This window comes from Mustela lutreola, chromosome 10 (genome assembly GCF_030435805.1).
Source record: "Mustela lutreola isolate mMusLut2 chromosome 10, mMusLut2.pri, whole genome shotgun sequence".
Lineage (NCBI taxonomy): Eukaryota > Metazoa > Chordata > Mammalia > Carnivora > Mustelidae > Mustela > Mustela lutreola.
The window spans coordinates 14,310,169-14,337,278 of NC_081299.1; the positions used below are offsets into that span (position 1 = coordinate 14,310,169).

The window sequence follows — 27,110 nt, forward strand, 5'->3', positions numbered from 1 at the left end:
TCCCTAGAGTCTGAGCTGCCCTTTCTCTCCAAGGATGTCCTGAGCGGGGTGTAGTGCAGACGCTCGTGAGGGTGGTAAGCATCAGAGACGGAGAAAAGAGGTCCTCCCCACAGCAAGACTTCAAGGCAGAGGTGACAGGAGTGGTCTGCCCAGTAGGGAAGATGACTGGATCATTGACATCATTCTAACTTAGCACTGCCCGGTGATAAAACAGACTGATTAGTCTATCTGATGGTTTTGAGCTCTCTGCACACAATGCAACTTCTCTCGCCTGAACTCAGAGCAGACGGGCGGCTCCCCGTGTCCCTCAAGGTCCCTCCCACCTTCATCCCACTATGCCCAATGCCAATCCCCGCCACACACACACCCCTGCCACGTTCCCTGGGGAGGAGAGGAGGGGTTTGCCTTCACTCTCTGAAGGGACGCAGTCATGTTCATGCATTCACTTATTCAACAGATATTTGTGAAGCCCACGTGCCCCAGGATCAGCAGGGATGTTAGCATGGGACTGTCTATGAGAGAGACTCATTAGTCCACACCCTCGTTCACTTATTCATCCAACGTGGTATTAGTTGAGCACCTACTGTATGCTGGGCTGTGCACTGAGCACAGGCTACTATAGCTCCTTGGTCAGCTGATCTAGCGGGGACAGTCAGCTTCCTCAAGGAGCTGGGGCTTCACCTTAGCTGGACAAGTGAAAGAGAGCTAAACAGAAACAGGGAAGGTCATCTTTGAGCACCAAAGCGATTAACCGTAGGTCGGTTCAACCCCAGAAGTTCGAAACAACCCTGTGAGGAACCACAAGTAGTTCTACATGGCTGGGGGAAGGGTCTATTTGGGGGACTGGGCAAGAGCAGGGCCAGAGAGAGGACGTGGCAGTATCATAAAGGGCCTTAAATGCTAAGCTAAAAAGCAGACTTTCTACCGAAAGCCGTGGAGGGACATTTTAAAGGTTTAGGCTGGGCTGAGAACGGGATAGTAAGTAGGGACCAGCCAGAGAACTGGCTACAGTGTGGGGATAGGAAGCCATTAGGAGGCTGGAACTGAGGCAGGGGGTGGAAAGGAGGCAGGTGCTCAGAAGACATCAGGAAGCCAAAATCTGCAAAAGGTGGCTTATCACTTCTCTATTGCCAGAAAATGCTGCTAACCAAACCACTCCACTCCTAGTGATTTACAGCAACAATCATTTATTCTAGATCAGCTAGGAGTAGGCTGATCTCAGCTGGGCTAGACTGGGGTGGTTTGATCCTGCTCCATGTATGCCTCCCCCTCCTCCTCCTCCTGGCCCCAGCACACCACTCTAGGCTTGTTCTTCTCAGGGCAACGGCTGCAGAGGCCAGCGAGAGCAAGCCCAATCAGGTGAGCACTTTGCAAGCCTTTGGTTACGTCATAGCCTCCAACATCCCATTGGTTGTCACAGGGCAGATGTCAAGGTGAAGGGGCGGGGGCTCTAGCCACCTTGCAGCCAAATCACGGGGCACAGAGGGACGCATGGATATAGGAGCACTGATGATCTGGGAGGATTTCACTATTTCCGGCAGCGGAGGAGGGGCTGGAACGGAAGGCAAAGAAAGGGAAGGAGGTCATGAGTTTGTTGCCAGGAGTGTCCCCCATGGCAGTCCACTGCCTCCAAAGCTGGGACCTGGTCCCTTTTGCACCCCAAGCCATGTAGCCACAGGAATTAAGCCTGAGACAGGGGCTGTCTCCCACACTCTATGCGTGCAGCCTGGTTACCATGCCCAGGGGCTTCCGGTGAAAGAGCCCACCCACTGCCCATTACCCCAGCTGGACCCTCCCGATCTGCCTGCCAGCCCTGCCCTGGGCCCCCAAGCTGTGTTGCTGGAGGACTCGCTTTCCCTTCTCACCCAGACTGTGTTGATTACACATTCCGGAGGCTTGTTTTCCTCTGTGTGGGCAGAAACAGTTGCACGATTGCTTCCAATTCTGCAAACAGAGGGCTGGGTGGGAAAAGAGGTGTGTGTCTGGGGACAGGAGGAACCTGCTGTTTCTGTCCTCACTGGGGTCCCCTCTTCCCCTCTATACCCCCTTCTCCTCTCTTGCTGCCCCTGTGGACCATCCACCTGATTTCTCTAGCTGCACAAGAAATGGGAAAGAGATTCAATCTCCCCTGAGGGGAACCCTATACCCTAGCTGACCCAACGAGGTGATCTTAGGATATGTCATCTCCCCTTTCTGGGTCTGAGTGTTCACACCTATAAAACAGTAACACTGCTCTAGGGAACACTTAATGCTTACTTTAAGACTCATGGGATGCTAACTAAGTGCCATACTTTCTTAAATGTTTTGCAAATGAGAACCGATATAATTATCATAATAACACTTGGAGTATCCCCATTTTACAGAGGAGACACACTGAGGCACAGACAGGTTAAGTGATTTCCCCAAGGGAGCACAGCCAAGGAGTAAGAGAGTCAGGGCTTGAAGCCAGGCAGTCCAATGCCCAAGTCCACACTCAACCACCTTTTTATACTGACGCATGCTTTCCTCTCCTCTCTGAATTTCTAGAAGTCCAGAGAACTGGCCATGTGGAGTCATGTACCAGCCCCACATCTTTATTACCTTCTGAATGCCTTTTGCAGGTTGAATTGTGTCCCAGGAAAAGATATGCTCAAGTCCTAACCCCCGGTGTGTGAACATGACCATCTCTGGATGGGGTCTTTGCAGGTGTAGTCAGGTGGAGACGGGGATGGGTCCTGATCAGCGCCAAGAGCTTGTAGAAGGGAAAGGAGAAGGGAGTTTGGAGACAGACACAGGGAGATAGGGAGACACACCTGTATGAGGCTGCGTGACACAGAGGCAGGATCCAGCCACGCAATGCCAGCAGAGGAAGGCTGGACGGCGGAGGATCACCGGGAGACCCCAGGGTGTAGACAGCAGGAAAGGCTTCTCCTCTAAACCTTCAGAGGGAGCAAGGCCCTGCAGACACTTGATTTTGGATGTCTAGCCTCCAGAACTATGCAAGAGAGCCCCCTCACTTGGGGGCCATTTATCCCCGGGACCCTGGGAACCTGAGACAGTTGGTAAGGAAATCTCAGGGCTTCGAGCAGAGGCAGCTCTGGAAAACTCCTACAAGCTGGCAGGCTTCTCTCCCCACCCAGACCTGGGCTCAGTTCCTCCGTCTCCCGCCCCCTGTGTTTCTCCTGATGGCCTCATCGCCCCTCCCCCAGGCCGACCTTGAATCCCAGAGAACTGGGGTCCTCTAATGCAATTTCCAGGCGTGGAGTGGCTGAGTAGAAAGGATGATTCTGGAAGTGGCCTGAATGAAGTGGGCTGGGGTGGGGCAGAAATCTTGAACTTCATCGGAGTTTAGAATTGGGCTCTGGAGAAGGCTGGGGATTCCAAATGGCTGTGCCCCTTAAGCCCCAGCATGCTACCTGCAGAAGAAAGTGGCTCAGGAGGACTCCAGGTGCCAGTCCCACCCCCTTCTCGGACTCCACCCCCCACCCTTCCAAGAGCAGGGCAGATTCACCTGCTTCCTGGGGGATCCCGAGCATTCGAGCATTCGAGAAGACAGAGTCTGGGGGTAAGTGTTCAGGGGACCGCCAAGTGGAAGGAAGGTTGATTGGGAACCCTTGTGCCTCTTCCTACCCGGGCCCGGTTCCTGGCCTCTGTGTCTCGCTCCTCAGCACCTTCTCCAGCACGGAACCCAAAGCCTGGCTCACTGTGGGTGAGCGACGGCGCTGCAGTGAATCCTGCCTCGTATCTCTAATCTATGCTGAAGTTTTGCTCAGGCTGGATCTCGTCCCTCTCCACGCCTCCATTCCCCCTGCCCAGCAGGACCCTCCCAAGTCCCTCCCTCTCTCCCTCTAAACTATTCTCCAAGATTCTCTTGCTGGGGCCTCCCGGTCAGCTGGCTGATAGCTGCAGTGCTGAATGAAGGTCTGGGGGAATGTTCGTCCCCAGGGAACCCTAAGATGTGACTCTCTAATGGTGGAACCATCCATTCTCAAGCTTCCAACTCAGATCTCGTGTCTTGGATCCCACGTGACCTCTCTGCTTCTTTCACCCCTTCCTTGCCCGAGGGCATCTGCCCACTCTCCCCAGCCCACCCTCAGACTCCGCCCTCCTGAGACAGAGGGTCCAGAAAAGGCTCTGGATGTCACCTGATAGGTGGTGAAGGAGGCAGGGTGGAGAGATGGAGTCAGACAGACCTGGATTTGAATTTTGGTTCTCCCACTTACTGTGTGGCCTTGGGCAAGTTACTTCACCTCTCCGGGCTTATTTTTGACATGAAGAAGAATACAGCCTCCACCACCCCATGTGTGGCACAGAGCAAGCGAGCATGCCCTTCTTCCAGGCCCTTGGTGCTGTGTGTAGCACATAGTGTGTGGCACATGAGTGTGTCATGGGAAGTCCCCACTCGGCAGAGTCTGAGAGGCACGAGTTCGCGTCCATTCCTTCCCCTCCTAGCATGTGTCCTTGGGTGAGTCATGTCCCCTCTCACGCTGGGATGAAGCCCCTCTTCTCAGGGTTTTAGAAGGACTAAATGAGAAGCACAGGGAAAGGGTTGCTGGCTGGTTCTGTTCTCCCTGCACATTCACCTTCTCATCCAGGGGCTCCTGAACTCTAGACTCCAAGTTAGGTTTCACAGACCCTCCTGGCAGACCTCTAGCCTCCAGATCTCTTTGTCCTTGATACGATAAGCCTCTGGTTCTCTGTGTGGTCCAACTTCGTACCCCAGAGGCCAGACCTCTAGTTTGATGCCTCCTGGAGCTTCACCAAAAAGCCTAGCAATTTCTCTTGTGACTTCGGCATGACCCAGGGCAAGAGGCGAGGGCTGGGGGCTCTAGGGCTAGATAGACATGGCCAAAGTAAGTAGAGCCAGCTGCTTGGCAGCATCATGGCCCCAGGGGGTGAGGGAGGCACTTTGTGATAAAGCCACAGCCAGGACTTGCTGGAGGACAAGGAGACACAGGGGGACCCAGCTCTGCTCCAGTCCCAGGGAGAGGGGTCCTGGGGCCATGGCAGGCCCAGCATAGGGCTGCAGGACTGGAAGTGCCCCTGTCTCCTCAAGGAGGGGCCACCCACAAGCCTGTTATCACTGGCCAGGCCCTTCCCATCAGCCCCAGCAGGAATTAGCAGAGGCTGCTAAGTGGCCTCCTGCTTCCTCCAGTGGTCGAGAGGAGGGGGAGGAACGGGGGAGGAGGGAGCAGCACCCGCGCTGTGCACATACGGTGATTGTCATGGTTACGCTCTGACAAAACCGATGGCTCTGCTTCCTGCAGGCCACCTAACCCGCCGTGGCCATGTGGGCATCCATCATGCCCGCGGCCAGGGCGCTGGGCACTGGGCTTGGGCACCCCCTCCAGCAAGTCTGTGTCAGGGGAGGCAGCCTCGGGGGCTGTGGACAAAGGGAGTATTTTGCGCAGGCACGTGTTGCTTCTGGGGCAGGTCAGGGCTGGTCCAGCTTGCTGGGGGAAGAGGGGCCGGCTGCTGGGCTGTCCTGAGTGTGTGCGTGGAGGGCGTGCACGGGAGTGTCAACGGGACGACTTCGGTGGGGGTCTCTACTAGCGCCTGTGTGCCGACAGACATCGGGTTGTGCTCGGTGTGTGTTTGCTCTGGGGAGGGGTCAGAGGTGATGGGATTCAGGATGTTCCAGCCCGAGAAGTGAGAATTACTACTACCACATGTTGCTGCTGGAATCCTCCTCCCTCCCTCCCCCTCCCCCCTCCCTCTCTCTCATCCACTCTCTCCCTCTCTCCCTCTCTCCCTCTCTCTCTCTCTCTCTCTCTCCCCACTCCTTCCCCCTGTCTCCCTCTCTCTGGAGCTCTCTATTTCTCTCTTCTTTTCTGTGTGTGATTCTGATCGCCTTCTCTCTGTGTCTCTCTTCTCTGTCTCTGCCTCCCTCCTACCCCCCATCCCAGCCACCTGTTTCCACCATCATTGGGTCCCCATCACCTCGTGTCTTGTCCTCCGGAGCCCTGGGGCTACCAGGAAGTCTGCGGGCTCTCCATCCCTGGCTGCCTGGCTCCTACCGGCTGCTGTCCAGGTGCCCGGCGTGGGAGTGTCCCCCTAGCCACCGGCTGAGTGCGGCACATGTCCCCCACCTCCTGCCAGGTAAGCAGGGCTCCAGGACTGAGAAGGGTCCTCCAGCGGTGGGACGTGGGCTGTGGGCGGTGGAAGGTGGCAGGCGGCGGCAGGCGCGGGGGACTTGGTCCGGAGTGCAGCAGTGGTGTCTGCTAACATGTCAAGCCGTGCTGGAGCCCTGTCGCTGTCATTACATCTCCCGCAGCCCCAACAGTTCCCTCCGACGCGACGCTCCCTCCGCTCCCTCCACAGGGCACCAGCACAAGGGCAACCGCAGTGGAGGGAGGCTTGGTGGAGGTTTGGCCACTGGGTGGAGGCCAGAAGCTTCCCCTTCTCTACTCCCTCCGCGAGCAACAGGCACTTTCCTGCGTCTCTGCTCCTACTCTTTCTTTCTTCTTTTTTAGCTTGCTTTCTTTCTTTCTTCTTTCTTTCCTTTCCTTTGCTTTTTTTTTTTTTTTTTCTTTTTCTTTCTTTCTAGAAGTCTTTAGAGGAAGCAGAGCATTCTTCCTCTCCTCTGCTGGCGTAAAAGCTCAATCCCCGGGTTCATTTGTCCAAACCTGGGCAGGTCCCCAGGAACCGGGCTCAGAGGGCACTCCATGAACTCCTGCCGTCTTGCCCAGGGTGAAGGGCGCTCCCTTGGTCAGCTGGGCTTGGAGGGGGCTGAGCACATGTGTATGTGGTATATAGGATGTGAGTTGAGAAGCGTATGGGGTATGTGTGTGCCGGATTGTGTCCCTGGAGGGTAGGGATACATACGGAGTGAGCTCCATGAGTTGTAACGGGGGGCACGTCGCATGTATAAGTGTGTTCATGTGTCTCAGGGCACTTGTGGCACTTCTGTGGGATGCACAGTGCCTGCGGGGTTTTAAGAGCACGGGGCGTATGTGTGTGTGGCTCATGTGCACACATGCACGTGCACAGATGATTGTGGATTAAACCTCGCCCAGAGGTTTCTGGGCAGGGTCCCTGAGGCCTCACCCGACTTCAGTTAGCATCGCCCTCCAGGAAGGCTGCTCATTTCCATCCGGCCCTCCCGCAGCTGGCCATCCAGGGCCCGAGGTGAGACGGGCTCTGTGTTCTGATGGGTGGACTGCACACCCCACCGCTTTTCAGACGTGAGACAACCCAAGGTTCCCAGCCAGAAGGGCGGGTAACTAGGTGTCTGTGGCCTTGCAGAAAATAGTGCAAGGACCAACCCCAAATCCAAGCCAGACTAAGCTCTCAGTAGAGATCCCAGCCATTGACTGTTGTTTTGCTGGGCGGTGGAGCAGTCTGTTAGTAAAGTTGTCCTGAGCCAGAGGAAAGAAAGAAGGAGAATTTCTGAGCCTATGAGTGTCCCTCACCATACCTCGCTCTGAGCGGACACCTGCACGGAACCCCTGGCTTCTCCTTCACCAGCAAATGATGCTGACTATGGTTCTGCAGGAGGCTGGCTCCACAGGGAAAGGAGGCAGCCCTGGAGGACTGGGGCCAGAGGTTCTAGGTCAGCCACTCCTTCAGGACCCTGACCTTAGTGTTCAAGCTATCTTTTCTGCTGGGTGAGTGAGGCTCTTTGAACACCTCCTGGCTGGGTCCCTCCACCTACATGGCCAGGGTAATCAAAGGCCAAGCTAGCCTAGATTTCTCATGGCCTCCCTAGTGCTCCCAGTCTGGCAATGCCAAGTAGAGGGTCACCATAAACCCAAAACAGACTTCCCTGTGGGCATTGGGAACTGCCCAGTGGGCTCAAGGAGCAAAGTGTGGTTCTAGGTCAGCAGGGATGAACACATCTTCTTATGCCTTTTAACCTCCTTAAAGAAAATGTGACCACTGGGGACTCCATCGTGAAAACCCTAGCCGGTGCTCTGGGGGGAGGTGGGGGCTCACCCAGCAGCATGGCTGACACAGGAAGCCTTCTGGGAGAAGGGGTTGGGATCACGGGCTCAGCGTGGGGCTAAGAAGGCTTCCTGGAGAAGGTGGTATTGGAGTGGGGACTTGGAGGCAGCAACCAGAGGGGGTGTGGCAGTATGAAGGGACAGAGAGGGACAGGGGAGGGTTCGTACAGACTGGAGGCGTGCCTACAGGTGGGGAGGGGCAAGAGGGCTTTGTCCATGGGCATCAGATAGGCCAGTCTGAATGGACAGGCAAGGTAGGGTAGGACGAGGGGAAAGCATACCAATCATCTGGGTAGTGGACGCCCACTTTATGCCAGGTTCTGTACTGAGTCCTGGGGCCCTGTCCTCAAGGAGTTTGCAGTCTCCAGGAGGGAGACCAACACTAATCAACTAGCCAAGATTATGTAAAATAGTGCCCAGGAGACGGGCACTTGACGTCTCCTTGAGCCAAGCAGAGGAGGCAATGCCGTTTCTCTGGACCTGAGGCAAAGGGATGGGTCCAGGCTGGGGAGACACACTTAGAGGAGTTGGCTGTCTGTACATTGCAGCGGGGCCGGGGTCCACTGCTTTGGGACAGCAGAGAAGGCCTGAGGTGGGCCCTGGAGGAATGTGTGTCTCCATGCCCAGTCACTTGCCTCACAGGGGGATGAATCTGCAAAAGAGACAGAAGGTGCAGCCAGAGAGAGGGACCAGTACCTCGTGTCTTCCCTGCCCTGCACTGTCCCCTTGCCAGGGACCTTACCCCTGGTATTTTATTTAATCCCTACATTACAGCTGATGAAACTGAGTCTTGGAGATCTCCAAGCACTAGGTTTGAGGTCATCTAGCAAATGACAGAGCCATGGCACTGGAAATGAAGCAAGAGATGTTCCGGAGCACATGTTATGGGCCTGGTGCCGGGAGAGAAGAGGAATAAGGAGGTCTCCTTGCCATCCTCTTGGAGATGTTAGAACCATCACGGAGGGGGATGGTTATGGCAGGATATGGCTTAGGGGGTTTGGGGGATGGAGCCTCATACCAGATAAAGGGATCAGGAAAGTCTTCAAGGACGAGGCGGGACCTTAAAGGGCCCAGAGGACAAGGAGGCTTAGAAACTGGTAGATGAGACAATGGTCTCTTGGTGGAGGGGAGCATATGAAAAAGGACATGGATCTGGGGGCTCATGGGGTTCTAGGGAGAAACATACGTACTGCTTTGCCAGGAGCACAGAGTTAAGGGGAAAGGAGAACTATGGGATCAGGCAGCAGAAGTGGAGAGACGGGTGACCATCAGGGAGGCGGAGTTGGACATGAAGGAGTCAGGCTTCAGCCCAAACTACTGGCAATCCTGAAGCAAGGAAGCACTGGACAGGTGGCGACCCCAGGACGACAAACTGACGAACCCAAGCATTTAAACTTCACCCCTTGAATTGTCACTGGGATCTGGGAGTATTCCGGTCCTCAGTATGAAACTCTGTGCTGGATTTTGCACTGTGAATGTTCCTAAATTCCAGGCGATCCCAGTACAAAGGTCTTCTCCCTCTTCTTAGATCCACACCAGGGATCACACTGCTGGGCCCAGGACACGAGGCAGTTCCTTCCATAGGTGCCATTCTGGAGACAGGGAAGGACCCAGGGTCAGGACAGACAGCTGGAGTGGATGCTCCCAGGACAGCCTAGAAAGGAGCCGTAGGTGAGAGTAGTTGGAGGTCAGGGGGTGGGTCCATCAGGTTGGAAACGTATCTTCGCTGTTCTTTGTTCAGATCCCGTCCAGTGGTCCCAATAATCATTATCTGAGACCCCACAGATGTGAGATTGTAGGTTTGAAGAAAGTCATCCTAACAGAAGAACATTAATGAATGTTCTTCATTCTGACTGACCACTCAATGACCACTTAATGCCAGACCACTCTGAATGACCACTTCATTCATACTGACGACTTAAGTACTTCCCGACTGAACATCTTTCCTTGCTCAATGCCAGCATCCATCCCCGGCCATCACTAACACCGACACCCATCAGGCTGTCTTTGGGTTTGGGGCCGTGTCAGCAGCCAAACTCACAGTGGTGAAGGATCACAGAACGGAACTGAAATCTTGTGAAGGTTGTACGATTTGTATTCTAGTGGACCCACTGGCCAAGCTCCCTTCCCCAGCTATTACTCCCTTCCTAATATTGTGGTTTCTGTCCCTGGACCGTCATCTGTGCTCAGATACCCAAATAGTTCTACTAGCCAAGTTAGATCAGATTGTGCTGCAGGAAAAAGCAGCAACCTTTTCCTTCTTGCTCCTGCCACACACCCAAAGTGGGCCATGCATGTTGTCACAAAACACAGTCACTCTTAGATCCAGGATAACAGAGGCTCCTTATGGACACGTGTCCCCACGATCACAGTGGCAGGGAACATGACACAGCTAACTACCCACCAGCTTGGAAAGCTTTCTCCTAGAAGTGACACTCACTTCCTCTCAGTTCATTGGCGAAAGCAAGACACACAGCCATACCCTCCAGGGGACAGCCTACAAGTGCCCAGAGGAGGAGAATTGGAAAGGTCTGCCGAGCAGAGTGAAGATCGCATATGGGCTTCTTCAAGACAGAAACATCATAGTCTTTATGGTGATGCAAATAGAAAATGGGGGGAAGAGGAAGGTTTACCTTGCTGATGGTTACCTTCCCATCAGGCATCTTGGCCCCCAATCCCAGCTGCCGAATGCCTTGTGGCCAGCGGAGTCATCTCCAGTCATCCTCAAGCCCAGCCTTAACAAGGCCACTGGAGAGTCTTCATAGTGTCTTAGTGTCTTGGCCTGCTGTCCTAAGAATACCCTAGAATGGGTAGTCAGCAATTTGCCTTTCACAGTTCTGCGAACCAGAAGTCTGAGATCAGGGCGCAGGCGTGGTGCGCTTCCTGGTGACGGTCCTCTTCCTGGTTTGCAGGTGCTGGGCACCTTCTTGCTGTGTCCTTACAGGGTGGAGAGAGGGAGAGCTCTGGCTTCATGTTCTCTTCATATAAGCCCATGTTGGGGTTCTACCTTCATGATTTTAGCTACATCTGATTGCCTCCCAAAGGCCATCTCCAAATACCATCGCGGTGGGGACCAGTGCGGACACGTAGGAATTCGCGGAGACACGGGCCTTCAGCCCAGAGCACGGAGACCGCTCTGCTGTAGGAGCTCCAATTCTTCTGGGTCCCTCCCCCACTGAGCCTCAGTTCCTGATCCTCAAAACGGTTAAAATAATCGTTATTTTGCCCCAAGTCACCGAGCTCTGGTTAATTCACAGATATTTTGTTATAAATCGCTCCATATGAGGGAAGGACACTTGTTATTCATACTTTCATGGCACCGTGGTCGAGGCGGAAGGGTCAGTTGGTCAGAGACTAGAACCCCCTCACTACTTTAAATTCCATCATTTTCAATTCTTTGAATCTTGAAGTTTTTTTTTTAAAAGGTTCCTCAAGAGCCTGCCGGGGGTTCTGACCTCGACCAGCTTTGCCCCTCTGCCCATCTTCCCCCACACAGGCCAGAGCTGCCCGTTTACCTTCGAAAGCCAACCCTCTGTTGTTCGCACAGCTCTGGGTCGCTGCTGACCACCTCAGCTGAGCTGTACACGCCTGTACAGATATGGTCAGCCCCGACTCTGGGGCCGGGCACCGATTGTTCCACCACGTCAGGACGATGCCCAAAGCAGGCCTGCTACTGTGTCCATTTTACAGATCAGAAAACTGAGGCTCAGAGAAGTGAAGTTGACTTGCCCTGGTCACTCAGAGGTACCAGTCAGAGTCCGGCTTCCAACCTAACTGTTGGGACTCTGGAGCCTGAGCTCTGGACCCTCAGGCTGGCTGGCCAGAGGCACCCTGCTCCTGGCTTCCTCTCTCCGCCTTCTCCTCCCCAGCTGGTTGTCTTCTAGTCTCTGTTGCGGACCACCCCACTTTGTATCTTGAATTCTAAGAGAAGGCTTTTATCTTGCTTCTGAGCATGGGGGCTATTGTCATGGCTTCTACAATGGCTCGAGGACAGTCGCAGAGGCCCCAGAAGGAGACTGCCGGACTTCTAGCCCCACACCTCCCACGGACTAGCTTTGTGACCTTGGGCCAGTTTCTTAACCTCTCTTATGTGCACCCAGATCATCTGTAGAAAAAAAGAAGAAGAAGAAGAAGAACGAATGAAAAAAGAAGCGCTGTAAGCTCATGAGGAATCCATGGGCTAATCCACGTAAACCACTTAGCGCAGTGCCGAGTCGGTGACAGTTTGTTTTAAGTGTCAGGAGCCTCTGAATCCTATCTCCTTAAGCCTGGTTGGCAGTGGGGACTCTGTCTCCTGGACCCAGCTCCTTCCACGCCTTCCCCAGGTTCCCTGCTAACCTTCAGCCGCTCCCCAGCAGCTGGAGTCCTCCTGGGAAAAGGGAGGCTGCAAAGCTCTTCTGAGTTTCTCCTGCACTGGGACCCCCTGAGACCCATTTGGACGCCGGTTTATGTGTCCACAATGTTCTGTTTGCCTTTTGGCTCAGCCGATTTCCCAGCAGGAGTTGCTTCAAATATGCCGGCCGGTAGGAAGAGGAGGGGATGTAGAGCCATCCCTGCTGCTGGAAGCCTGGGGAAGGAATGTCAGAGGATGGGAGCCAGTGCGCTGTGGAACCTGGGGCTTTTGTCCCAGCTGATGCCAGGATGGCCCCTCTGAATAAGAGCAAGCAGCTCCTGGGTGCCCGGCCAGGCTCTTGGCACCTGGATCTGACAAGGAAGCAGCAGAAGGACCCAGTTAACAGATTACATTCTAGAACTGGACCGCTGGGTTTCAAACCCTAACTGTACCACCAGCTTGCTGTGTGACCTTCTTTCTTTAACCTCTCTGGGCCTTGGTGTCCTCTGCTATAAAGTGAAGAGGATCTGCTTCATAAGGCCTTTGCGGGGTCCGGGGGCTTAAGTGAGTTAATCCCCTGGGGAACTGCAGAAACAGTGACGCCTCTGAATGGAGCCTGAAAGTCACACATGGGCCCCCTTAAAATGGGAACCTTAAAATGGGGAACCCATATAGGGCACGTGGGTGGTTCAGTCAAGTAAGCATCTGACTCTTGATTTTGGCTCATGTCATGATCTTAGGGTCATGGGATCGAGCCCCTATTCAGGCTCTGCATTCAGCCAAGAGTCTGCTGAGGATTCTACCTCTCCCTCTGCCCCTCCCCACGCTCATGCCCCCTCTCTCTTAAATAAATAATCTTAAAAAAAAAAAAAGATGGGGAGCCCATGCACATCTGTTCCCTTAGAGCAGTTGGGAGCACTCGATTTCTTCTGGGTGGACCCTGGACTTTCAACTTGGGAGAGAAGAGAGAAGATTAAATTCTCCAGGCCCCTCTCTTCATGTTAGATAAAGATGCCAAGACTGGGTCAGTGTTGGGAGGTGACCTTCACCAGGTCACGGCATTAAGTACAAAGGGACCTTGTGGTTAACAGACAATCTCTGAAGCCAGAGTCTAAATTCTAGCTCCATTACTTAGGAGGGTATCACCTTGAGTAAGAGATGTAAACTCTCTGGGCCTCAGTTTCTTCATCAGCAAAATGGGGATAACAGATCTGCCTCCTCTTCACAGGGCTGTCCTGAGAGTTCCTGGGGCTAAGGCCTAGCAGATACTCCTTGCTTAACATGCGTTGGCTGGTATTACTTTTATTTTTCTATTTATTTTAGATTTCATGTATTTATTGATTTTTAGAGAGAGCGAGTGGGGAGAATGGCAGAAGGAGAGACTCTTAAGCAGACTCCAAGCTGAGCATGGAGCTTGACGCACGGCTCGAACTCGTCACCCTGAGATCATGACCTGATCCAAAATCAAGAGTCAGATGCTTAACCCCAGGCACCCTTGGCTGTTAGTACTTTTAAAGAGCTCTTTCAGCCACTCCCTGTGTGCTGGGGAACATAACAAGGAATGGGACAGTTTGGGTCTCTCCCCCTGGGGACGGGGTGGGCAAGGACAGACGCTAAGCCAGCACCCTGCCCGATCTGCGTCCCACCAGGCGCCCTGAGTGCAGGACCAAGTCATGGGCACGGCCAGAGCGTGTGACAGCAGGGTCCCCGGCGGCAGCCCACACAGAGCGGTCGGCAGAGCTGGCCCTAAGGCCTGGGAAATCTGTCTCTTTGTCCAGCGCCCTTGCACTGTCCCACGCAGCCTGTCTGTGCCATCCGAGGGAACAGCATGTGCGGGGGCGTCGCCTCGCAGTGTGGCACAAACCGACCTGGGACCTCACAGGGAGTTAAGACAATGAACCCACGCTTCTCCTATACCCAGGCTGGGTGCTATAGGAGAGGGGTTCCCTGGGGCGGCTGGATGGCAGGTCTGGGGGCCATGGGTGGCCACGACCACCATGGGGAAATGCCAGAAACACAGGTGCCCAGATGCAGCCTGAGTTGGCAGGAGAGCAAGACCAGGAAGAACTCCCAGACAGGAAAGGAAGTGAAAGTCCCGCCAGCATGTATCTAGGAGGCGGCCCTGGGGTGAGCAAGCCCTCTAGACTCAGTGTCTCACTTGCAATCCTTGCAAGAACCTGGGGGGCTAGGCTCCCCCTCTGCGTGCTCCTTACACAGAGGGCGAAACTGAGTTTCAAAGAAGTTGCTTCGAGAAAATTGGCAAGAAAGAGCAAAGGCGGTTGGTGTCCTGAAGCAGCAGCTCGCTCCCTAGTCTTGTCACTGCATCCCTCCCATGCGTTTGAGGAAGGCACGGTTCAAGGGTGTCACGTCAATTTCCTAGGAGCCCCCCTGTGCAAGAGATCAGTTCTAGAAGGCAAAGGACTGCGGAGAGGGGGCGGAGGGATGGATTCTAAAACAGCCCTTCCCTGGGGGCCGTCCTCCAGGGAACTCCTCAGTGCCAGGGAGGCATGGACAAGGCTGAAACCACAGGCGACCATTTAGTGCCTTTCCTGGGGCTGCGGGGACGCTGGTGGCTCCGCGCAGGGGGTTCACCTTGTACCTGTGGCCCCAGAAAGATGGGCACCAACTGCGTTTGTGTCCATGGAGTGCAATTTTCCCAGCGATGGGGTAGCTCATTTCTGAATGATTCTCCGTGGGCAGAGACCCCAACGCTGGGCCCTCACGGGGTCCCCGGGAAACAAGCATCTGTGCACCTGGCAGCCAGCACCGCCCGTGAAGACTCACACCACCTTCTCGATGGTGGACAACAGAGACTGTCTTCAGAAACCTGACAGCCCTCATGGAGGGCTTGGAGGACGCGTACTTTTCGGTGTGGTTGTGCCTCTTCTTCCTCTTATAGCAGGCTTCTTAACTGGAAACTTCTGCCGCCGTGGGTGGCTTGGGCCTCAGCCACCCGCCAGGCTGGCAGAGCGTACATCCGTGGCCTGATTATCCCATGAAAGTCCATGCTTTCATGCATCCCCCACCCAGAAGAAGACTACGTCTGTCCCTGGGATGGACTTCTACAGGCTTTGGGCTGAAATCAAGAGATTTCTCGCACTGTTAGCTGCTTTAAAGGAACCCATAGCCGAGGCCTGTCCCCACCCACAAGACCGTCTGTCCGGTTCATTTATTCATTCATTCCCTCACTCGTTCAATCACTGGGACAAACGGAGCACCTGCCAGCATCCATTCCAGTCATCGGTGAGCCCTGACTATGGGCCAGACAGTGAGGGGGATGGTCCTGGCCTCGAGCGCTGGGAGCTGATGGGACACAAGGGGACAGGACCCAGGGCCTCGGGAGCAGAGTTCTTGTCCATTGTGCTCGCCTCTGGGACCCCGGCGAGTTCTGGTACATGGGCGGCCCCCCATCCGTGTGCACTGAGTGGACAACACATGGCCGATGAGAGAGTGGCTGGCAAGTTCACGGAGGTGGGGTGGCATTTAAGCTGGGCCCGAAAGTACGGGTGAGTGCTCCCCGGGAGGGCAGGGTTGGGGCGGGGATGGCCTTCCTGGCAGAGTCAGTCACACCAGAAGAGATGTGGGAACAGGAAAATCAGGCTTGTGTAAAGGAAAAGCAAGTGGTCGTGACAGGTTGGAGCGTGGGGTAGATGGGGCAGGGGTGGGGGTGGTTCGGAAGCATCGATGCGGGCCCAACGCGGTGGGGAGGTGGAGAGAAGGAACCAGAATGTGAGAACCTCAGAATTCTAGAAGCTTGGGACAATCGGCCAGGCCTGAGAACCCATTGGCTCTGCCCCAAACTTGCAGGGAGCCCTGGTGCTGCTCTGTGTGGGGGGCCGTCCTTGGAGCCCAGGTTCCCAGTGGTGCATGAAAGCACGGACTTTCTAAACAGCTCGGTGACAAGGAAAAGGGTGAGGACCCCCAGCCCGAGGCGAGTGGGCAGGGGGCAAGGCCTGAATTGCTTGCTGGGCTCACAGTAGATATGTCTGGCCCGGGCCTGGCCAAGACCACTGAGCTGGGGAGGCCCAGCCCCTTGGACACAGTCTGGGGGCATCTGGCCAGGGGGGAGGGGACAGGTGTCCATAATGGCTTCCCAGGTGAAGGAAGGCTGCCGTGATGTCTCTGGGACAAACTGGAACGGGAGGGGAGAGGGGACAGGGCTCATTTCAGCAGCAAGACCCGAATCAGAGGCTTTCCTGAGGTGGGCTCTTGGGTGGGGGCCTTCTCAGCTTCCCGGGGATCCCAGGGATCCCAGCTATGCGGACTTGGTCCCTGTGCAAGCTCCTCCAGCCCAGGAAGAGGGGGTCCCTAACAGGGAGGGTCTACTGGAAAAGACATGGAAGAGAAGCCTCCAGGCCCATCCAGAACCCACTAACTTCCTGTCCACTCACGTGCAGGCATTCTGTCCTTTATGCTCCTAAGGAGGTGGGCACCATCATCCCATTTTACAGCTGCGAAAGGCACAAAGAGGTTAAGTACCTTGCTCAAGGTCACACAATATGGAGGTGGCAGAGCCCAGCTGAGTAGCCACCAGGAAGTGGCCGTCTAGGACTCTCACCCAGGCAGTGCTCCAGATCCTGGGGCCTGGCTGCCAGCCACTAGCAAGTTTCCCGCCTCTCCAATCCCCTTCTGGCAAGCAGGCAGGAGGGCCCTCTCCTTGAACCCAGGACCCTGATGCATGCGTTCCCCAGCCTGTTGTGAGGACCGAGGACAAGCAGGGCTCCCACTCTCTCTTCTCCCGGCTCCTTTCCCTGGGCATGGTCCCACATTGCATCTAAACCAAGCCCTCTGTGGGTTCCTGTTGGCCCAGGAACTCTAATGGGGTGCCTACCAGGCTGTAGTGCTTTACAAGCATTCCTAGTGCTCACACCCACCTTCCCTTTATGAGTGGGGGAAATGAGCTGCCAGGGATGTCTGGAAGTGTGCTGGCGAGTGGTCGGGCTCGGTGAGTTCTGTTGTCAGCCTAGAGCCCTGCACCCCAGGCTATCCCAGAATAACTGCCCAGAGGCACCGTCTGGGGTCGGCTCCCGGGGTGGGGGGGGAGGTTGTATGCAGGAGCTGGGTGAGCTCATGTGCTCAGAATCAGAGCAGCAGCTCGAGAGCATCCCTGCCAGGGGAGGCCTCATGTCCTGCAGCTCAGGCTCCCCAGGCTCCTGGTGCTCCCTCCTCTTCATCCTCCCTCCTTCGCCAGCCTCTCCTGGGCTTGGCATGGACTGGGAAGGAGCTGGAGAAGGGGAAGGGCAGGTGCTGACTGGGAGCAGGCTGCTTCCTATCCCACCGAGCCCGACCACTCGCCAGCACACTTCCAGACATCCCTGGCATCTCATTTCCCCCACACATAAAGGGAAGGTGGGTGTGAGCACTAGGAATGCCTGTAAAGCACTACAGCCTAGTAGGCGCCCCATTAGAGTTCCTCCTCTGAACTGAGCCCCATGCGGGGAGCTAGGACCCAGGCACAGGAGGGAAACCTACGTTCTTGCAGCGCCTGGGGTCGCCAAGCATCCCTAATTAGAAGTTACTGTGCTTCGGATGACAGCTGTGACAGACAGGTGCTCAGAGGCTGTGGAAGCCCCGGAGGAGGGCGTGCCTGATAGACTGGGGCGTTGGGGACCGCACGGGGAGGGAGGCTTCAGAGAGAAGGTGGCTGTGAAACTGGGCCTTGAAGGCTGAACAGGTCTTTGAAAGGCAGAGAAGGAGGAAACCATCTTTTCAGGGAAAACCCCAAGAGTGAGAAAGAGCCCCATCCGGGGCACCGTGACAAGGTCAGGGTGTCTGGAACAAAGTGACCACGCAGAACGAGGCAGGAGGTGACACAGGACAGAGATGGGGACCCAATGGGGATGAGCCCGTATGCCATGCTGAAGGTTTAACCTGTTCCGACAGAGAAAAGCGATGAGGAGCCATGACGCTCAGGGTGAAGGGAGACTGTGCGTGTCGCAGTGTGTGTGTGTGTGTGTGTTTGTGTGTGTCAGGGGGGTATGTGTGTGTGTGCGCATGCGTACATGTGCACACATGCCTGAACTGACAGAGTGAACTGGAAGGGAGGCAGCCTGGAAGGTGAGGGACCAGGGCAGAGATGGTGGCGATGGTCCAGGACAGAGTAGGGAAGCAGCAGTGGTGGAAATGGAGAGAAGAGGAGGATGTCAAGAGAGTGCCTGGGCGGAAACAGCACAGCTGGGGGGGCAGGTTAAACAGGAGGCTGCACAGCTGCACAGTGAAGCGAGCACTCGGGCTCTGCGGTCCTTAGCTCCCAGCCCTGTTACCTACTAGCTGTGGGACCTTGGACCGTCTACCTCACCTCCCTGAGCTTGGTGTTTTTATCTATAAAACAGGGATGCTAGGAGTGTCTATCCTGGAGGGCTGTTGCCAGACTTTATAGATGAAGCCTGTGGAGTGATGTTTCATTCATTCAAACACAAGTATTTATTGAGCATCTACTAGAGCCAGGCGTTATTCTCTTGGTAGCGGGGTTAAGCAGTGGAGGAACTGAAGCCGTCCCCGTGCCCTTGTTGGGGATGACGCTCTGGAGAGCTGGGGCGACACGTCAAACCAGCATACACAGCACGCCAGATGGTGACAAGTGTGTAGGAGAAATCAAGGGAAGAGGGCTCAGAAGTGCTGGGAGTTGTGATTTTTAGAGCGACCTATGTGACCGAGAGAGCGGTTTCAGAGATGGAGCGCTCAGGGATGGCGTCCCAAGCTCACGGCGTGGGAGTGGAAGTGGCAAGCTGAGCTGGAGTGGGAGCAAAGCTTTTGGAGGGGCGGGGGCAAGGGATAAAAGCGCACGGAGTTGGACACACCATCGCTATGAAGTTACTAGGTTCATGGCAGGGCTTGGGGAGCGGAGGAAGACGGGAGTCAGAGGCCAAGTGTTTGCTATGAGGAGGGTGTAACCAAAACCTTGGGAATGACAAGCAATGGTGGGGGGTGCCTAGCCAAAGGGCATCAGCCCTCTCCCTGCCCCCAATCCCCACCATGGAGAATGGGTTTTATGAGCAGATTAAAAGTGGTGATCTTGGAGCCGCAGCTGAGACCAAGCATCTGTCCCAACTCCTGACTCAGGGGTGACAAGGAGTCAGCAGTCCTTCCTGTCTAAGGCTGCAGGGGAAGCAGGTCCTTGGACAAGGACTCAGAGGGAACCCCAGGAGAGGCCCAGGATACAGGGTGTCCGGTGGCTCCAGTGTGGTGGTCACAAAAGGCACAATGGGGCTCGAGGCGGGGCGGGTGGCCAGAGCCTGGCCCAGGAACACAGAATCATGGTGTCCCCTGTGGACAGAAGGTAGAAGAAGCTGGGACCCTGTGTTACCAGTGATGGTGTATTTGAGGCCTTGACATAAAAATGAGATGGAAGCCTAATGGATTTAACATCAGCTTCTTCCCTGAAGAGTCGCCTGGGCCTGGTGGTCAGAGGACATCTCTCTCTCAGCCGGGTGAATGAGGAACCCAGGAACTGCTGGCCTGGTGTTATCATTCATTCATTCATTCGTTCGTTCATTTCACTGTGTAAATATTGAGCACTAGTGTGTGCCAGGCACCGTACTGGGTACTTTCTATACATTATTCACTGTGATCTTCACGGTGCTGGTGAGGTGGCAGTCAGTGGCCCTTCTGCTCACCCAGTCTTGCTGACGAGGGAGCTCGCATGCGGGTACTAACACGTCCCCACGTGGGGGAGCAAAGCAGTTGCTATGAACTGGGACTCACATCTGGGCTTGTCTGGCTCCAGAGAGGCCTTCTCGAAGGACAGGGAGTGCTGGAGATTTACAGGTTCTAGACCATCAAGGACTGTCTTGGTTTCAACAGTCACCCCGGGAACCTCCTACAACCGGAGTGTTTCCTAAGCCCCGGTGGCCCCTTGAGCCCCAGCTTTGGATGGTTGGAGAGAGGATCCCGGTCCCATGAGCTCTGGGTTCTACCTCCCACCGGGCTGGCAGTGGGCTGCTTCAGGGGAAAGCCCCTCACACAAGCACCCATTGTACCCGCCTGTTCTTCCACACCACCCCTCAGACTCGTGTGCAAAACCAAACACATCTGTCTCTGGGCCTCAGTGTCCTCGTCTGCAAAACAAGAGTGGGCCTTAGAAAGTGCTTGTGAGGATTAAGAGAAATAGTGCTTCCTTCCAGCACATTCCATGTTCCATAGATTCCAGCTATCGTTACTACGCCTCCCCCGACTCCCCTGCCTCTGCCGCTAGATTGGTTGTAAGGTTCTTGAGGTCAGAGTTGCGTCTTACCTTTGTACCCCCAGTGGTTAATTCAGGGCTTAGAATCTAGTAAATCTTTATCCGTGTGGATGAATTGGGAAAAAAATGTGCATTGTTTAGGCCCCAAAGAATTTCAAGTTCCCTCTTCCCAAGAAGGGAAGGTATTGATACTGTTAAAAGGTCGATTCTGAGTGAGTCTGCTCCTGGGTTACCAACTTCATTCAGGTAAGCCCCAATTCCCAGGTGAGCCCACACCTCCCCCCACCTCCTGGGCAAGGTGCTCTAGGCATGGGCCCCATGGACAGTGTGGGAAGGTGCCCCAGGGGCATCTTCCTGGGATGGACTCCATCCTGGGATGGACTGAAGCAGAAGGCCTAGTTCCCCACACAGCTGGGCACTGGTTCCCTGAAGCTGCATTCCTTGGTCAGCATTCCGACCAGGGGTGACCCAGGCTGAGGAGGAGGGGTTGGGGGGGAGGGTGTGTGGCAGCAGGCGTGGCCGAGGAAATGAACTCCGCCATCTTGTTCTGTCCCCTGGGAGAAGACGGGCTTTGCTGGGCCAGCACCGGGACAGAACGCTCCTGAGAGAAGGCAGCTGGGCATACAATGGCCCCCTCCTAGCTCCTTATCTGCCTCCTGCTGTCAGTCAGCCTGCCCAGATAAGGCAGGGCTGAGAGCTGTCTGGGCCGGAGCCCCAAGGGAGAACATAATTAAAAAGACATTGCTGCCAGACAGAGAGCGTGGGAGCACCAGAGGATCCTATCAGGGGCATGAGGAGGACCTGAAGGGGATGAGTTCCCTTCTTTGAGTAAAGGCAGAGTAATAAGCACACATTGAACAGTCTTGCAAACAAAAGCCGCAGAAGCTTGGCCCAGCTCAGCTCCACGGGGTGGGGGGAGGGGGGAGGGGACCGGGGTGGGGGGACTTGGAACAAATCTGACCTCAAATTTGTATTGTCCCACCCTTTGACTTTGCTTCCCATTCCCAGTGCACCCTTCAAGCACAATGATGACCCAGGGAGGGTCTTGGGACCCCAAGAGACAGCGGACACATCCCTGCCCTGAGAAGTCCAGTCATCCATTCCCGTATTCATTTAATCAGCACCGAGGATAGGACAGGGAGTGCGGAGAGACCCAGCTCATCTCTCCAGGAGCGCAGGCTGCAAACGGGATGACAGACAGCAGCAAAATAATCTCGCACAACACACAGCATCCTTACAAAGGGACGGAGGAGCTCCCAGGGCTGTGCAGGGAGAGGACGCTGGGCCCAGTAGGGGGGAGGGTGGTGTGGCTTCCACCGGGGTGACCCTCGGTTGACACTGAAGGACAACAAAGAGGTTACGAGTCACTAGTTTGAAAGTAGGTCGAGGGGTGAGCCTTTTGGGGGTGAATGGCGGGACAAAGGCGGGAGATCACAGGACGTGTTTGAGGAATGGACTGGAAGCTGGGAGAGCCACGAGGGCTGTGTGAGGATGCGGAGACCCGCAGGGAAAGCCAGCCGGGCCGGACTTCACAGGTACTTCCAGGTTTGGGTCTCTACCCCAGGAGCAAGCAGCAGGGGATGGAGACTCCCCCGTGGCTGTGTTCTCTGGGGGCCTGGCCGCTGAGAGAATGGATGGGAGTGCGAGGGACGGTAGCTCTAAGAGGCCGATTGGGAACCTCCGTCCAGATAGACATGGTGGCGGCTGAGAGGATCATGCCTGTGGTGGGGAACGGACGGGTGCCCCGGCGTTTGCAGAGATGAATGACGAGCTTTAGCTGTGGACTGGGTCTGGGGGGAGGGGAGAAAAAGAGGAGCCAGGGATGACTCCCAGCGTTTTGACCTGCACACGTGGAGGAATCAGGTGGCTCCTTTCACTTGAGTATCTTTTGGGGGTACCCTCACTCCCCTCACAACCTGTGCTGACATGGTGGGTAGATTATTCTAGATGCCTTCAGAGAAAGGGGGATGTGGTGAGCTAGCCCCGTTCCCTCATTCTGCTGAGGAAGCAACCACAGCTCAGGGATTAAGGTACTGACAGAGGGACGGGGTCCGGGCCCGAGTCCCTGGACTCCCATCCAGAGCTCTAGGAACACTGTCCCCTGGGGAGAATTCCAGGTTGGCCGTGAACCTGCTTGGGCTCTGGCCCTGACTCTGTTCTCTCCCGCTGAGTGAACCCAAACAGGTCCCCCGTCTTCAGGCCTCAGTTTCTCTGCTGTGAAATAGACAAAAACAGAATTCCCACTTCTCTCAGGGATGGTGGAGAGCAAGCAGGAGTGACTCCCACAAAGGCCGTGGGGACAACTGGGAGAAGGCTGGCCGCCTGTGGGGACGGAAGGGGAGGCCTGGGCTGGGGAGGGATGGGGGCACCTCTCCCCACTTCCGCCCTTCCTGTCTCTTACAGGCCCTAAAGGCTGAGTAGCCAGCGGGATGCCAGGTCTGCTGAACCAGATCACAGGGGCAGCCCTGCCCCTCACCGCCTCTGACGTCACCTCCTTCGTCAGTGGTTACGCTCTGGGTCTGACTGCCTCTCTCACCTATGGCAACCTGGAAGCCCAGCCCTTCCAGGGTGAGGACCCCTGATGCGGCTTCCCCAGGGCCCCCGTCCACCGTATGTAATCCTCACCTTGACAAATACTAGCCCATCCACAGGACGAGTTATGTTCATTCTCTGACTCTCAGTTTGCTCATCTGTGAAATGGGAATGGCAGTTCTGCCCCTCGGGCCTCAAAGCCAGTAACACAGCAGGTCAGGATTTGCGCTCGGCCCCAGCTGGCTGTCCCAGGACTATCGCCATCCCACAAGCGGGCCCACCTTCCTCAAAGGGTCCGTCCCCCCACTTTCTCAGGAAGCCTCCCAATAGAAGAGGCATCAAACTCCACAAAGAAGTAGCAGCTCCCGCTCTTTGTCCCTGTGACCTTGGGGAAGCCACTGTCCTTATCCAGATCGGGGATGCTTCTCTGCCTATCTGGATGCAGGGGTTTACAGGAGGAGCCAATGAGGTAACACGCAAGGAAGGACCGCGCGGAATGAAAAGCAACGTGAGACTATGAATCATCCCTGCGGGGCACTTGAGAGAGAACGGGAAGCTGGCCAGCAGAAGTCTGTCAACCCATCGCCTGTCTCCCCACTTAAGGAAGGGGGTCACGGAAAGGCTGGCTGGGAGGGGCTGCGTAAAGCCTTGTTGCAGCCAGGATTCCTCCTCAATCTAAGCAATGAGGACTTCCTAACCCCCAGGTTTCATGTCTTGGGGTACCACCCTCTTTCCCAACCATCTCGGTCCCCAAAGGAAACCGTAGGGAAACTGACTTTTCCTCAGAAAACTTCTGGGCAGGACAGATCACCCTGGCTGTCTGTTTAGGAAAATCTCCAGGGGGCAACTTAAAATGGAACTTGCTAGGGGCCCAGGAGACCAAAGGACTGGCCAATGTGGGGAAGGTCCTTGAACTTTCCATGTGCAGGGAGAACCAGTGTCCCCATCAGTGTAGAGGAGGTTGCTGAGGCCCAGAGGGATGGGAGCCGGGGACTAGGGACAGCTCGCCATGGACCAGGCATTGTGCTGCCCCAGGGTTCGTGGGCACTTCAAATGAGGTACTGTCTTGATCCCTCGAGAGTGGTCCCAAAGCCATTGGCATCACTCAGGAGCTGAGTGGAAATGCAGAGTCTCAGGATTTGCCCAGAACTGCTGAATCAGAATCTGCATTTTAACAAGACCTGCCCCCCCCCCCCGACCCCAGGTGACTCGTGGGCTCTAGGACTCTGAGAAGCACTAATGTATAAAAACACAGGGCACGTGGCTAAATCACAGTGACTACTTTTTCCAGTTCCACGACAATACCGTGAATTTGGCTCTCTTGGCCTCATTGTACAGATGGGAATGTAAGGCTTCAAGAAGCCCCATGTCTTATGCAAGGTCACCAGGCCAGGAGGGGAGGCAGGGACTGGGTTAGAGCCTTCATCTTGTCTCCTCCGATGCCCCAGCTCCTTGGCAAGCACAACAAGTCACATAAAAACCCAGATTTCTCTTGTCTCTTGAAAACTCAGACACCCTGGCCACATGGGTCTCAAACGCCTGCACAGTGAGAGCCGGCCGGGACAGACGACCAGCTGTGCCTTTGCCAGCCCCGCCCCCACTGCTCCCACAGGGCCTCTGGTGCACTTACATGAACTGCCCCAGAGCCATGACCCCAGCCAGGGGTCTGGGGTCTTTTAAGTGGCAGTGAGTCCCGTCCATCAATCTGGCAGCTCAAAGGCTTGGCTTCCCTCCCAGGGGTGGAATGTGCGGGGTGCCGCTGGAGCCCCCCATGATACCGGCCCTTCCCCTGCAGGCCTCTTCGTGTACCCACTGGATGAATACACCACGGTGATCGGCTTTGAGGCGGTCATTGCCGACCGGGTCGTGACCGTACAGATCAAGGACAAAGCCAAGTTGGATAACTCCCATTTTGAGGGCACCCATGTCCGAGCCACCTCTGTCACAGGTGAGGAGAAGGGTGGTGGCAGAGGTCCCGGGCCTGGCAAGGGTCTCGAGCAGACTGAAGGGACAGCAGTGGGACAAGGTAGAGAGAGCACTAAACGGGGAGTCAGGAATGCTGTGTGATCTCAGGCCAATCATTTAACTTCTCTGAACCTCATTCTCTTTTGCTCTCACCCCCAAAGCATCATGAAGATCAAAGGCAACAACCCCATGAGTTGTGGCCTCTATCTCTACAGGTAACAAGTCCGTTCAGCTCGGAGGCTGTGGAATGAATCACACAGGGGCTTGACTCCCCAGCCTATCTTTTGCAAATGGTATGAGCTTAAATAAAAAATTAAGCTTCATCTGTAAAATTGAACTAGTAATTGTGTCCACCCAAAGCTCAACAGAGCCATGGTTGCAGAGATGACAGTCTCTGATACCAGGGCTACTGGGCCCGCTGTTGAAGGTACCGAGGCACAGAGAGGGTGAGTGACCGGCCTAAGTTCACACAGCACGTTAGTGACAGGCAGGATTTGAATTTAGATGTTAGAGATTCTTACCATTGGATCTGTGATCGAATGGGGTTAGTTCGCCTGATCGTTAAGACGTTCGAGAATATTTTAATGAGCAAGTAGCATGTGTAAGATACCAAGTTGCCTTCAGGTTGTTCCGGGAAGAGAGCAAGGACAGGCTGGGGGGTAACCACAACAGGAGGTGGGAGGTGGGAGTGGCTCTGGAGGAAGGGGTGTGGATGATGTCCGAGGAGGGAGAGAACGGCCAGGTGGGGACCAGGGAAGTTTCCATGGAGGGCTTGGTGGCTGAGCGCTGCCAGCTAAGTGAGGGTGAGGAAATGGGCCTCTCGGACAACAGGAGAGAAATGAACAAACGCACTTGCCTCAAAGCTGGGAGGGTGCTCAAATGTGATTCTGTGAGAGGAAGCAGAGTCGGGGATGGGGACATGACTTCTGTCGGGGTTTCGTGGGTCCCAGCCCCCTACTCCCAGCAGAAAGTACACGGGGCCTGGCCTCAGACCCCTGTGAGTTCAGATCCCGGTTCAACGAGTAAGTTATTCACTGAATAACTTGGGTAGGTGGTACGCCCTGCCCCGAAGCCTCAGTTTTCCCATCAGCAAAAGGGGCTCGCAAACCTACCACAGTTACAGGAAACCAGAGATAACATATGCAGAACTGCTGACTCCAGGCCTGTCGCTCAGGGAACGCTCTGCAGGAGGCAATGTCCGCCATCCCTCCTTCCTGCACACCAGGGAAGCTGGCTTTGGATGAGGATCTGGAGCGGATTCTGTTTGTGGTCAACCTGGGGACCATTGCCCCTATGGAGAATGTCACCGTCTTTGTCAGCACCTCCTCGGAGCTCCCGACACTGCCCAGCGGGGCTGTGCGGGTCCTGCTTCCTGCTGTCTGCGCCCCGACCGTGCCTCAGTTCTGCACGGAGAGCATCGGCCCCTCCACCCAACAGACCCAAGGGTAAGGAGCCTCAGCCTGGACCAGGGGTAGAATCTTGGGTGGCCACATGGAGTCAGTTGGATGAAGGCAAGAGAGTGAGGGGTGGGAGACATAGGCAGAAGAAGACGAGGCTCAGTGCTAAAGTGACCACCATCCAAATAATTACTCCCTTCAGCTCACTTTAGAACACTTAAGAATCTCCCTGAAATGCCACCCTGTCGCTATTGGCCAGAAACTCTGGTATTTGGGCAGCTTGGGATGAGAATATCCAGGCTTTATTTTATAATGCACATGAGAGGTATTTTCTGAGCACCTACTAGGTATGAGACACCAAGCTGAGCATTAGGGATACAGAGGGCACCAAGCCATGGTGGCTCCTTCCTATGTGGAACTGGGTGGCAGAGATCATTATCCAACAGAGAACACTACTGATAGGGGGGTAATTGTTTCTGTGCTTGCATGTATAACTAATGATGTGAAAAGTGCAATGAAGGAGAAGTTCATTGGGCTGATGGTATAAAAAAGGGACCCATGCTGGGGGGCAACTAGACTTCTCTGGGGAGTCATATTTCAGCTGGGAGCTGAGCCATGACAGGGAGGTGGGCACAGACAAGAATGTTCTGACAGAGAAGGACAGCAGGGGCAAAGGCCCTGAGGTAGCAAGGACAGGACCCCAGAGAGAAACTGAAGCAGGGTGACAGAAGATGGGGCTATAGACACACAGGACGCCCTGTGGCCCTGACCAGCTTCAG

General features: G+C 55.3%; 1 protein-coding gene and 1 long non-coding RNA gene across 3 annotated transcripts in view; one reads left to right on the forward strand and one right to left on the reverse strand.

The window, feature by feature from the left end:
- Positions 1-1,110: 1,110 nt before the first annotated feature.
- Positions 1,111-6,008, reverse strand: LOC131809506 (uncharacterized). The gene is made up of 5 exons (XR_009345213.1): positions 5,920-6,008; positions 3,195-3,395; positions 2,581-2,731; positions 1,866-1,958; positions 1,111-1,552 (listed from the first exon to the last, which is right to left on the reverse strand). It is a non-coding gene; the product is annotated as an uncharacterized LOC131809506 (long non-coding RNA).
- VWA5B1 (von Willebrand factor A domain containing 5B1) overlaps positions 5,945-27,110 on the forward strand; it is a 59,230-nt gene continuing 38,064 nt past the window's right edge. Inside the window, exons 1-4 of one of the 2 annotated variants that reach the window (XM_059136655.1) lie at positions 5,945-6,078; positions 22,841-23,005; positions 24,765-24,917; positions 26,109-26,379. In XM_059136655.1, coding sequence (XP_058992638.1) covers positions 22,867-23,005; positions 24,765-24,917; positions 26,109-26,379 — 563 coding nt within the window. In that variant the 5' untranslated portion in view covers positions 5,945-6,078; positions 22,841-22,866. Of the gene's footprint in view, positions 6,079-16,035; positions 16,187-22,840; positions 23,006-24,764; positions 24,918-26,108; positions 26,380-27,110 lie in introns of those variants that run through there. The other variant, XM_059136656.1, reaches the window with a different exon arrangement.